General features: G+C 43.6%; 1 protein-coding gene across 1 annotated transcript in view; it reads left to right on the top strand.

Moving 5' to 3' along the window:
• The first annotated feature begins 3982 nt into the window (after positions 1 to 3982).
• mydgf (myeloid-derived growth factor) overlaps positions 3983 to 13797 on the top strand; it is a 43733-nt gene continuing 33918 nt past the window's right edge. Inside the window, exon 1 of the mRNA XM_078198133.1 lies at positions 3983 to 4169. Within this exon, the coding sequence (XP_078054259.1) occupies positions 4029 to 4169 (141 nt within the window). The 5' untranslated portion in view covers positions 3983 to 4028. The remainder of the gene's footprint in view (positions 4170 to 13797) is intronic.

The following is a 13797-nucleotide window of genomic DNA, read 5'->3' on the forward strand; positions in this document are numbered from 1 at the left end:
ATCGTGCCTTACGAGCCTGGTGGAGTTCTTTGAAAATGTGACTAAACACATTGACGAAGGAAAAGCAGTAGATGTGGTTTACATGGACTTCAGCAAGGCGTTCGATAAGATCCCCCATGCAAGACTTCTCGAGAAAGTGAGAGGGCATGGGATCCAAGGGCCTGTTGCCTTGTGGATTCAGAACAGGCTTGCCTGCAGAAGGCAGAGAGTGGTTGTAGATGGGTCTTTTTCTGAATGGAGGTCGGTCACCAGTGGAGTGCCCCAGGGATCTGTTCTGGGACCCTTGCTGTTTGTCATTTTCATAAATGACCTGGATGAGGAAGTGGAGGGATGGGTTGGTAAGTTTGCCGACGACACAAAGGTTGGTGGTGTTGTGGATAGGTGGAGGGATGTCAGAAGCTGCAGCATGACATGGATAGGATGCAAGACTGGGCGGAGAAGTGGCAGATGGACTTCAACCTGGATAAATGTGTAGTGGTCCATTTTGGCAGGTCAAATGGGATGAAGGAGTATAATATCAAGGGTAAGACTCTTAGCAGTGTAGAGGATCAGAAGGACCTTGGGGTCCAGGTCCATAGGACTCTTAAGTCGGCCTCGCAGGTAGGGGAGGTGGTTAAGAAGGCGTATGGTGTGCTGGCTTTCATCAATCGAGGGATTGAGTTTAGGAGTCGGGAGATAATGATGCAGCTTTATAAGACCCGCGTCAGACCCCACTTGGAGTACTGTGCTCAGTTCTGGTCGCCTCATTACAGGAGGGATGTGGAAATGATTGAAAGGGTGCAGAGAAGATTTACAAGGATGTTGCCTGGATTGGTTGGCATGCCTTATGAGGATAGGTTGAGGGAGCTCGGTCTTTTCTCCATGGAGAGACGAAGGATGAGAGGTGACCTGATAGAGGTGTACAAGATGTTGAGAGGTATAGATCGGATGGATTCTCGGAGGCTTTTTCCCAGGGCTGAAATGGCTGCTACGAGAGGACACAGGTTTAAGGTGCTGGGGAGTAGGTGCAGAGGAGATGTCAGGGGTAAGTTTTTCACTCAGAGTGGTGGGTGAGTGGAATCGGCTGCCTTCAGTGGTGGTGGAGGCAAACTCGATAGGGTCGTTTAAGAGACTTCTGGATGAGTACATGGGACTTAATAGGATTGAGGGTTATAGGTAAACCTATATATAATCCTAGGTAGGTAGGGACATGACCGGCGCAGCTTGTGGGCCGAAGGGCCTGTTTGTGCTGTATTTTTTCTATGTTCTATGTTCTAAACCTTTTTTCCTCTTCACCTTCTTAAAATCTCTTTAGTCAAGTTGTTGGTCAGCCATCCTAATGTTTCCTTCTCTGGCTCTGCAACTATTTCTGTTTAATTATGTTCCTGTGAAGTGCCTTGAGATATTTTCCTATGTTGAAGATGCTGTTTAATCACAAGGGTGCGAGCTTTCTGGCCCGTTGTGCTGATCGATCAGCGCAGCGGGCTGGGAAGATAGCGCGAGAGACTTTCGTGCCAGGTGTGAACCAGTGTCGCTCCGAAAGTCATCTTCCCGGCACTGTTTTTCCAGGGCGATCAGCTTCATGCCCAAAAAGGGCGCAAATCCGATTTAAATATTAATCTCAACATTACTGCGTTCGGCACTGCCGTTTCCAGCCTTGTGGATGTTTTCCCCTCGTCGACACGAGTCCCAACGAGAATCGTTCATGGTCCCACCAATGGGGACCAGATGTGATAGCCACGTGATGTGGGGGGGTGAGGGGGTTGGGGGGGGGAGTCGAGTGGGGGAAGTTGGAGGCCACTGAAGCCCCTGGGTGCATGGCCTCATTGCCCACCAAGCACCCTGGCAATGCACAATAGGGGGTGATCGGCAAAGGGGGCGGCAGGAAGGGTTGGGGATTGGCAAAGAAGGGGGCTACAGAGGAGGTGGGCCACGGAGGGAGTTGCGACAGGGGACTCATCAGGAAGGTCCCAATGCCAGCGACGTGTTGCCTTGGGCGGGGCGGGGGGGGGGGTGGGGGGGGGGGGGGGGGGTGGAGGTGGGGGTGGAGAGGTGTTACACTGCCACCGATGATGAGGGTGGAATTGATGTCTGTGGCGGGGGTGTGGCAGGAAATCAGATGCTGAGATAAACCAGAAAATGCTGGAAATGCGGAACAGGTCCTGAAAACAGTGAGAAGCAGTTTCGAGAAACAATATTCAGGGGTTTGGAAAAAGGCAGGGGATTGGCACTAAGTCATGATGCACATTTGGAGAGCCAGTCCAGACAGGGTGGGCCAAATGGCCTCCTTCTGTGCCGGAACAATTCTGTGATTCTAAGTCTAATGCGACTCTTCTTCCAAGTTTTTTTCCCGTACTTTCTGCTTCTACATAATTTTAAATGGGTTTTCCTTTAAAATCTCTTCAACCAAGTTGTTGGTCACCCATGCTAATATCACAGAATCAGAATCCTTGACAGAGCAGGAGGCTGTTCGTCCCATCCATTCTGCACTGGCTCGCTGAAAGAATATTCGACCTAATCCTATAAATGCTAGAAAATCTCAGCAGGTCTGACAGCATCTAGAGATGCTAACGTTTCGAGTCTGGATGACTCTTCATCCTGACTCAAAACATTGGCCTTATTCTCTCTCATAGATGCTCTCTCATAGATGGCGGCTGAGATTTTCCAGCATTTTCTGGTTTTGTTTCAGATTCCAGCATCTGCAGTATTTTGCTTATATTTGACGTAATCCCACTTTCGTTGCCTTATATGTCTCCTTCCCTCGCTCTGCGTCAACCTTTGATTACATTCCTATGAAGTGCCTTGAGATATAATGTAAGTGTAAAGTTACATGAATGAATGTGGGAGCATGGTGGCACATTGGTTAGCACTGCTGGCTCACAGCACCAGCCAGGGACCTGGCTTCGATACCCAGCTTGGGTCACTGTCTGTGTAGAGCCTGCACGTTCCCTCCGTGTCTGCGTGGGTTTCCTCCGGGTGCTCCGGTTTCCTCCCACAGTCTGAAAGACGTGCATTGGCCGTGCTAAATTCTCCCTCAGTGTACCCGAACAGGCGCCGGAGTGTGGTGACTAGGGGATTTTCACAGTAACTTCATTGCAGTGTTAATGTAAGCCTACTCATGACCCTAATAAATAAATGTATGTGTCTCCTTTTCTGCATCAATCTTTTAGAACATAGAACAGTACAGCACAGAACAGGCCCTTCGGCCCACGATGTTGTGCCGAGCTTTATCTGAAACCAAGATCAAGCTATCCCACTCCCTATCATCCTGGTGTGCTCCATGTGCCTATCCAATAACCGCTTAAATGTTCCTCAAGTGTCTGACTCCACTATCACTGCAGGCAGTCCATTCCACACCCCAACCACTCTCTGCGTAAACAACCTACCTCTGATATCCTTCCTATATCTCCCACCATGAACCCTATAGTTATGCCCCCTTGTAATAGCTCCATCCACCCGAGGAAATAGTCTTTCAACGTTCACTCTATCTATCCCCTTCATCATTTTATAAACCTCTATTAAGTCTCCCCTCAGCCTCCTCCGCTCCAGAGAGAACAGCCCTAGCTCCCTCAACCTTTCCTCATAAGACCTACCCTCCAAACCAGGCAGCATCCTGGTAAATCTCCTCTGCACTCTTTCCAGCGCTTCCACATCCTTCTTATAGTGAGGTGACCAGAACTGCACCTTTTGTTTGATGACATTGCTATGAAGTGCCTTGAGATGTGATATTAATGTAAAATTACATGAAGGAACATGGAACAAAGGCCAGTAAACAGAGGGATGTCGCACCTTGAATTCGGGAACGTGCAAGTTTCCATGCGTTTTGTTTTTGCTGAGCGTGGAGTCTGGCTGGCTGGGTGGCTCTGGAGCTGCTGAGGAAGTTTCGAGAACGCGTTTTAACGGCCGGCCGGGCCGCTGGGGAGCAGGGAGGGACCCGTCGGTAGGAGGGCGGCTGCGCAGTGAGGCGCTGGTACTGGCCGGCGGCTGCGCAGTGAGGCGCTGGGGACTGGCCGGCGGCTGCGCAGTGAGACGGTTGGCCGGCGAGTGCAATGGCGCGGGCCGGGCGCGCGCTGGTGGCAGTTATTTTGATTTGCGCGGCCGGCTCCAGCGGCGCGGCGTCGGAGCGCTCGCGCACCGGGGAGTTCGACGTCAGACCCGGGGGCCTGGTACACTCGCACAGCGAGAGCCTGGTAAGTGAGTGGGACCGACAGCCGCACCCTGGGGTGCGGATCGGCCGGGTGTTCCCCCGCCCCCCCCCGGGGGCGAGACGCCCGGAGCCGCCACGTCAGCCTGACACCTGGCCAGGGTGGCAGTGACCATGGGGGAGCCGAGCTTCATTCCCTCCGGAGCCTGGCGGCGGCGGCCCGCTCCTGTCCCTGTGACGGGACCCGCACTGCAGCCACACACTGGAAATGTCCTGTACGTCAGTCAGACAGGGAAAGAACGACTTACATTTGTATAGCGCCGAGCCACCGGACCTCCTAATGCAGTGTAATCACTGTTGTAATGCAGAAAAAGTGGCGGCCAAATTGCACATAGTAAACGGCAATATTTTTATTTGATTTATTATTGTCACGTGTTAGTATACAGTGAGAAGTATTTCTTGCCCTATGCAGACAAAGCATACCGTTCATAGAGTAGTAAAGGAGAGTGCAGAATACAGTGCTACAGTCATAGCTAGGGTGTAGAGAAAGATCAACCTAATATAAGATAAGCCCATTCAAAAGTTTGATGGCAGCAGGAAGAAACTGTTCTTGAGTCATTTGATAAGTGTCCTCAGACTCTTGTGTCTTTTTCCTGGCGGAAGAAGGTAGAAGAGAGAATGTCTGGGGTGCGTGGGGTCCTAAGTTACACTGGCTGCTTTGCAGAAGCAGCGGGAAGTGTAGACAGTGTCAATGGATGGGAGGCTGGTTTGTGTGATGTACTGTTCTCAACTCTTTGTAGTTTCTTTGTAGGTCTTGGACATGTAATGTAATAATGACCAGATAAACTCTTTTGATGTTGATTGAGGGATAAATATTGTCCAGGACTTCAATGATTTACCACCCCCACCCCCCCCAAAAATAGTGCCGGGGATCTTTTACATTCACCCGAAAGGGTTCACAACATCTTGTTGGAAAGACAGCACCTGTGACAGTGTAGTGCTCCTTCTGTACTTTACTGTTAAGTTTAAGTTTTATTTATTAGTGTCACAAGTAGGCTTACATTAACACTGCAATGAAGTTGTGAAAATCCCCTAATTGTCACACTCTGGCACCTGTTCAGATACACTGAAGGAGAATTTAGCATGGTCAATGCACCTAATCAGCACATCTTTCAGACTGGGAGGAAACCAGAGCTCCCGGAGGAAACCCATGCAGACACGGAGAACGTACAGACTCCGCACAGTCAGTGACCCAAGCTGGGAATCGATCCCAGGTTGGTGCTATGAGGCAGCAATGCTAACCATTGTGCCACTGCCACCCCATTGTATGAAGTGTGATCACTGTTGTAATGCAGAAAAAGTGACAGCCAAATTGCATACAGCAAGATCCCTTAAACAGCAATGTAATAATGACCAGATAATCCTCCCTTTGATGCTGATTGAGGGATAAATACTGTCCAGGGCGTGAACAATTAACATCCTCCCACCCAAACTTCAAAATAGTCACAGGATCTTTCACATCCACCCACGAGGGCTCACTTTAACGTCTCATCGGAAAGATAGCACGTGACAGTGCTGTGCTCCTTCTGTTTTTAACAGCATAAAAATGAAAGTTCTTGTGAATTCATGATTGCAAAGGAGATTGCAGTCCATGGGAACCCCTACAATGCCCTATGGAGGAGCATAGTCTAAGTGATAGCAACTTTCTGTTTTCCATTTTATTCTCCATATGTTTGGATTCCCAAAGGTGCATTAAGTTTTAGTGTAGTGGAGTAATGATGATAATCGCTGACCATTTTTATGTCAACACTGCAACATAGTCCAGGCCTATCTATTGGTGTGTAGTGGTAAAAGAACCATTTAAATATAGTCTTGTCACTCTGCAGAAACATCCTTGTTGTGTGTGAATAATTGAAAACTGCCAGCCTGAAATGTTTTCCTTAATAGATTTGAAATGCAGCTAAATTCACTGAAACTGGATAGCATTAAACTGGTCCTAGTCTCGGTCTGGTTTATGCATTGCAAATTGAGGCAACTAATTTTAATTAAATAGACCTAATTATGTTTGTGACAGATCTGAGCATTAAAGCTTTAATGTGCTATCATGCTCGGTTCAAGTTTATAGCTAATTCTGGGACGTGACTAATGCTTGCTCCATTCCTCCTAAAAAGTTTTTAGTTCTTGGCTATATAAAGGTTTAAAAATGCAGGACCCAAGAGACATCATTGTTCTAATACGTGCATTTAACTTATTGTCTACATAAATAATTTTGTTGTAGAATCTTGCACTGCCATTAGTTGGAAATTGTGCTTTTAAAAAAAAAACTTCATGTACTTTGCATGAGACTCCACTCACAGCTAGACCATTTGAAAACTGTTCCACAGTTACAAATGATTATTATTCCATGAGCTTTAATATATGATCACCACTTAACAGCTTAATTAACTAAGCTTTTTTCCCATTACCTTTCCCTTATACATTTTTAATTAAAGCTGTTGCATTTTTATAGGGTCAACAGATTCATTTGCATAATCTATTGTCTTGCCTCTAAATTATCTGTTACTTTGGAGTCACTGTTGTATAACAATATATGTCAGCTATTTGTGAACCGCGTGTTTTTGTGGAGTTAGCTAGGACGTTAAACCGATAGCAAGTCTGTAAAATGCACTGGTCTACTCTTTAGATTTAATCCTCAAAATACACTGTTTTTAGAACAAACTAGCAGAACAAACTGGCGGATGAATGAAGAGCAGGAGTGGGCCATTCAACCCCTTGAGCCTGCTTCACCATTCAGTAAGATCATGGCTGACCTGATTGTGGCCTCAGCTCCAGATTCTGCCCCCCCAACTCCCTTGTTAGTCAAGAATGCACATTCTCCCCGTGTCTGCGTGGGTTTCCTCCGGGTGCTCCAGTTTCCTCCCACACTTTGAAAGACATGCTGGTTAGGTGCATTGGCCATACTACATTCTCCCTCCGTGTACCCAAACAGGCGCCGGAGTGTGGTGACTCGGAGATTTTCACAGTAACTTCATTGCAGTGTTAATGTAAGCCTACTTGTGACACTAATAAATAAACTTCAAAATAATCTATCTACCTCTGCCTTAAAAATATTCATTGTCCCTGCCTCCTCCGTTCTCTGGAGAAGAGAGTTCCAAAGACACTCAACCTTCTAAGAGTAATGATTCTTACCATCTCCATCTTAAATGAGAGACTTCTTATTTCAAACTGTCCCTTAGTTCTAGTCTCTCCCATAAGGGGAAATCTCCTTTGAGCATCCACCTATCAAGTCCCCTCAAGATCTTAAGTGTATTCGATAAGATCACCTTTTGATCTTCTAAACTCCAATACAAGCCCAGCAATCATGAAGTGACTGGGAGAAGATCTGAAGATTGGGTGTCGATATAAAATGTCTATGGAATAGTAGAGGAAACCCTCCTCCTTTTGCCTCCCCCATATAGTTTTATTACAACATTATGGCTATGAATGATTCTTTTCAGTAGTTTTGTACAGGTCTAATTTATTAGTACTAATAGTCTTAATACTTCCATACATTCAAAGCAACTAAATTAAATTGGCCACTTTCAGATGACAAGTAGGTTCCTATATGTAAATTTATTATAGAATCTTTGTGTAGTATCGTGGCAGTCAATTTCGATTATTTTTTATATTCCAGACTCCACCATTTATTTCGCGTTTTTAGCTAGGCAGTCTTTTAGAAAATTTTAAAATCTCAACTTGTGAAGAAATGCAGAGTTCAGAACAAGTTAGATCAGTCGCTACAAGAGAGGTTGAGGTTCAGGTAAATTCCTTCAGATAGGAGGAAGTGAATAAAACTAGACTGCCTTGTTTTAAAATTTCTATATGTCCAACTCCAAGAACTAACCTGTTAGTGATTTACAAAACTTTTTTCAGGATTTATTTTCCCTTATTGGACACTAAGCTTGATTTTATTCTTAAAAACAAGTTTGAAGGCTTCACATGTCTTGCTCATACATACATAATATTGGTTCATAACCATCTCTGAATACTTTAAGTGGAGCAGATTGCCCATTTTCGGAAGTAACTTTATGGACAGCTTTAGTGTGCATCTGTGCATTTTCTGTACTTGCATGTGGTAAGAAAACAGTCCAACCAATACAACTTTGCACCAAAACGGGATCCTTACTAGGCCATCTAAAAATCACTTTGTGTAGCTACAATGATTATTGATTCATGAGCTTTGATATGTGATTTCCATTTATAAGTTAATTAACCATAACTTTTCATACTTAATTGACAACATTAAGGAAGATTACTATAGGCTTGCATCTTGCTGAAATATACAAAACAAATTTAGCTCTAATGCAGGAAGAGTATTTAAAGACAGAAGGACAAAGATATTGCCAACATTGTGTCTCTTTCCTTCCACAAAATGTTAAAACTTATAGCGCCACTAAATTTGAACAGTTGCAGCACTTTTAAATGGTATTTCTCATAACATTTGATTTTAACCTTCTAGTCTTCAAGATTGAGATTGTGAAAATCATTTATTTTTTAACTTGCAGAATATGAAATTGAAAATCCTGTAACAAGAAGTAAATTGTTTAATGTTCTCTTTAGTTTTCCAAATTATTTTGTTTTGTCCATTCTCTAACTGAAGGATGGTAAGACTATGAACTCCCAGACGTCTGCTGTTACTGTCAATTTGACCAGGAGGTGGTGTGCACAAGCTATCTCTCACTTTTACTTTTATTCACATGAGCTCAGTCTCTGCCTTCATTTGTCACTGTTACCCATCGAGTGCTTTACCTTGCAATTCTTCTGTTGGAGACATTTGCTGGGTACACTACTGTACTGTAATTCTAAAGCATCTGGTTTTCTGAGTGAAGATAACTTTTCATGTCTTGGATTATTTTTGATCATCAGAGTACCAAAATACACTAGGTGTTAAATTTAAAAATACAGTTGTTAGTCTGAATCATGTTTTCTTTTATTTTGGATGGTTCTGCCAGCATTACACTAATAGTTACTCCAAAACGTTTAGAAGAAATAAAACTGCTTTCCACTTCAGCGTAACTTTTAAATATGTAGACCGGTCCCCGCACAGGACTTGACCCACTAAGCAATTTCCCCACCACGGCATTCTCTCTCTTTCCCCCACCCACCTACACAATCCCTGACCACTCTCCAATGTCAGACACCACCCCAAAATCTCTTCCACTTACCACCTTCTTGCCCTGTTATTTTCAATGGGACATTTAAAATCATCTGCTTTATGGCAAATTGTATCATAAAAAGGGAGTTTGTCTCCTTTTGCTCTGCTTCTTTTAGACTCCGATGCTGGAGCTAGGACCTGTTGCGCTGCCTGGCTTTCATCCAACCTGAATCAGGAGGGTTGGGCAAGACAGACATTGAAGTAACTTAGCGCAGGTAAATGGGTATGAAGTGGCAATCCAACGCTGACTGCCACTCGGAGGAAGACTATTAATCCAGAAACTCAGCTAATGTTCTGGGGATCATGGTTCCAATCCTGCCACAGCAGATGGTGGAATTTGAATTCAATAAAAAAAAATTGGAATAAAGAATCTACTGATGATCATGAAACCATTGTTGTTTGTTGAAAAAACCCATCTCGTTCACTAATGTCCTTCAGGGAACGAAATCTGTCGTCCTTACCTGATCTGGCCTACATATGACACCAGACCCACAATGTGATTCCAAACTGCCCTCAGGGATGGGCAATAAATGCTGGCCATCCATGATGCCAATGTTCCACAAATCAATTTTTAAAAAAGCTTCAAAATCTTGTATGTTTCAATGAGATCGCCTCTCTGCAGATAATATAGGCTCAATTTACTCAGCTGTTCAGAGAATATGGACCCAATTTTCTGTGCTGTTCATCCCTAGGCCTATTGATGCCCTAGCAGTGACTCAGATGCTGAAGCAGTCAGTGCCCATCTGCAGTTGGTTTGGGTTGACAAGTGAAAATTAACATTTCTGCTACATAAGTTTCAGGACATGACCATCTCCAAAAAGAGAGAATCTAATCATCTCCATTTGATACTCAATGGCATCGTCATTCCCCACCATCAGCATCCTTGGGTTTACCATTGACCAGCAACTGAACTGAAGAACTCATATATAACTGTTGTGGCTACAAGTTTGGAGGCAGGGAGTTGTGTGGTGAGTAACTCACCAACTGACTCAAAGTATGTCCACCATCTACATGGAACAAGTCAGGAGTGTGATGGAATACATTGGATAAATGCAGCTCCAACAACACACAAGAAGCTTGACACCATCCAGGATACAGCAGCTGACTTGATTGGCACCCCAACCAATACTTTGCCTCCATCACTGACACACAGTGACAGCAGTGTGTACCATCTACAAGATGCACTGCAGCAACTCAGCAAGCCTCCTTTGACAGCACCTAACAAACGTGCAACCTCTATCAAGAACAAGGGTAGCAGCTCACTGTCGCTGGGTCAGAGTCCTGGAACACCCTCCCTACCACTAAGAGTGTTCCTGCACCCCAGGGACTGCAGCACTTCAAGAACGTGCTATGTTGCCACCTTCCCCAGGACAGTTAGGGATGGGCAATTAATGCTGGCCTAACCAGTGATGTCCATATCCTATGGAAAGAATGAAAAAAAATTAAATCACATGACGCTTGCACAATATTTCCCGGTATTGCAACAGTCTGTATCCATCATAGTAAGGCTTCCTCACAATTGGAATGGATATTGAGGTTTTTATATTTGAAATGTCAGGGCAAGGTTGATTGATTATCTCAATATAGCTTGGCGAGCAAGTACGCCAGAATGAAGGTTTATTTATTTCATCTTGCAAATGGAATAAGGTCATTATTGAAACATAGAAAATAGGAGCAGGAGTAGGCCATTCGGTCTTTCAAGCCTGCTCCACCATTCATTATGACCATGGCTCAATAACCTGTTCCTGCTTTCCCCCCCCCCCCCCATATCCTTTGATCACTTTAGCTCCAAGAGTTGTATCTAACTCCTTCTTGAAAACAATGTTTTGGCTTTCTGTGGTAGAGAAATCCACAGGCTCACTACACTCTGGGTGAAGAAATTTCTCCTCATCTCGGTCCTAAATGGCTTACCCTGTATCCTCAAAGTGTAACCCCTGGTTCTGGACTCCCCCATCATCGAGAACATCTTTCCTACGTCTATCCTGTCTAGCCCTGTTAGAATGTTATAGGCTCCTACAAGAACCTCCCTCATTCTTCTAAACTCCAGCAAATATAATCCAAACTGACTTTATCTTTCCTCATATGTCAGTCCCGCCATCCCAGGAATCAGTTTGGTAAACCTTCGCTGCACTCCCTCTATAGCAAGGACATCCTTCCTCCGATAAGGAGACCACACAATATTCCAGGTGTGGTCTCACCAAGGCCCTCTACAATTGCAGTACGGCATCCTTGCTGTGAAGGCCAACATACCATTTGTGTTTTTCACAGCCTACTGCACCAGCATGCTTGCTTTCAGCCACTGGTATACAAGGACACCCAGATCTTGTTGCACATTCCCCTCTCTCAATCTATAGCCATTCAAATAATCTGCCTTCCTGTTTTTTGCTTCCAAAATGGTTAACCTCACATTTATCCACATTATATGGCTTCTGCCATGCATTTGCCCACTCAACTTGTCCAAATCACACTGAAGCATCTCTGTATCCTTTTCGCAGCTCACCTTCCCATCTAGTTTTGTGTCATCAGCATGTTTGGAGACATATTTAAGGGTGGCATGGTGGCGCAGTGGTTAGTATAGCTGTCCCACAACGCCAGGGACCCGGGTTCAATTCCAGCCTCGGATGACTGTGTTGAATTTGCACGTCTCCTTGTGTTTGCATGAGTTTCCTCTAGGTACTCTGATTTCCTCCCCCATACAAGGTGTTCAGGTTAGGTGGATTGGCCGTGCTAAATTGCCCCTTTGTGTCGGGGGATTAGCAGGGTAAATACTTGGGGTTACGGGGATAGGGCCTGGGTAGGATTGTTGTCAGTGCAGGCTTGATGGGCTAAATGGCCTCCTGCATTGTAGGGATTCTATGATTACATTTATGCAGAATAAACCAGGTTAAGCAATGAAGTCAAATGCACATTTTAAACAAAACACCACCATGCTTCATTGCCCTGTGTTTCTTTGACTATGTTCTCTTGCTTCACATTTTTCTCAACTTGTCATTTCTGGTTTAAAAATTGAACAGGTTCTGAGATGGTTACTGAAAAAGCCATATAGCTGTGGTAACTTAATTGGTCCTGTTTGTAATGGAATATTTCAAGAAATTAAGTGCCTCCTAAATTCTATAAATTAAATTATCTTATTATGTACATACATTACTTTGAAACATTCAGCAGCACAATTATTCATATGGAGTATATATAAATGGAAAAATGTTGGGTACACCCAGCAAGTCAGACAGCAGCAATGGTAAGAGGGAAACGCAAGGTATTGTTTCAGGTTGGTGACCTTTTGTCAAAACTTTGCCAGTTCTGACGAGGAAAGATCACTGACTTGAAAAATCGACGACTCCTCTTTCCACAAATGTTGCCTGATCTGAGCATTTTCTATTTTTATTTCCAATTTCCAGCATCCACAATATTTTGCCTTTGTATAAATATGGATTTTCTGGGTGAACATTTTGAACTTTACAGCTAAATTAAATACTGGTGGCACTAGTGAAGCAATTTAAGGTAAATTAAAAGCTTTGCTGAAGCAAATTGACACAGAACTAAAGTTTAAGTATATTTTTGTTCCCCTTCTATAATGTGATATCAACACTAAATGCGCGCCTGCAGATGCAAGGGATTATGTCAATGTATTTGAGTGAAAGAGCAAGGAGATGTATTTAATTGAAATCTCATGACTATCCTTCGAAATTAATAAGCTCTAAGTTGATATCACATCTCGCTATTCATGAAGCACAAAGAAAAATGACAGCAGAAAATAATAGAACATTTGGTGGTTTCTGCAATTTCTAAGGAGAATGTTAAAATTAACATATTGTGTCACAAGTACAGTTTTTTAAAAAAATGTCCTGGCAACAGCACAATGACACTTGCCTCCTGCTTCTCTGCCATTGCAGCTTTGAGTTTTGTAAATGGAATCCAACCTGTTAATTGTATTCATAACCATAAAGAGGCAGATTTTCCAAGGGTGTACTGACAGCCCTACTTTATTTTCTTAATGCAGTGGGTAACCAGCCCACAGATTTACATGGCTGTTAACAGGCAATTCACAACTATCATTGTAATTGAGAGATCTGTTTATTCAAGGGGTGATTGGAATTACCAGATTGGTAGTCATTCTGGTAACTCAGTCAGCAAATACATTATTTTCATTCCCACATGTCATAAGTATATTTATCGAATTAATATGATCAATTAGTAATTTTTTCTATAATATATAACCCATGCAATTTTACTTTGCAAAAATTATGTTGACAAATATTGTTTCATTGTTTAGGTTGTTAGATTGGCTACTGATTTGATCTTTCAAGGTCATTGGCAACATAGCAATAGATTTACATCACTGTATAAAATTTAATACTTATAGGATAGTTATGGAATAAAGGATGTAACTGGACAAAAATACTACAAATTGATGTTTATTCTGTACAAGACAACTCATCTCTATTTGGTTGGCAGTAAATGTGCTTGACTCAATTGTACC

This window comes from Mustelus asterias, chromosome 26 (genome assembly GCF_964213995.1).
Source record: "Mustelus asterias chromosome 26, sMusAst1.hap1.1, whole genome shotgun sequence".
NCBI lineage: Eukaryota > Metazoa > Chordata > Chondrichthyes > Carcharhiniformes > Triakidae > Mustelus > Mustelus asterias.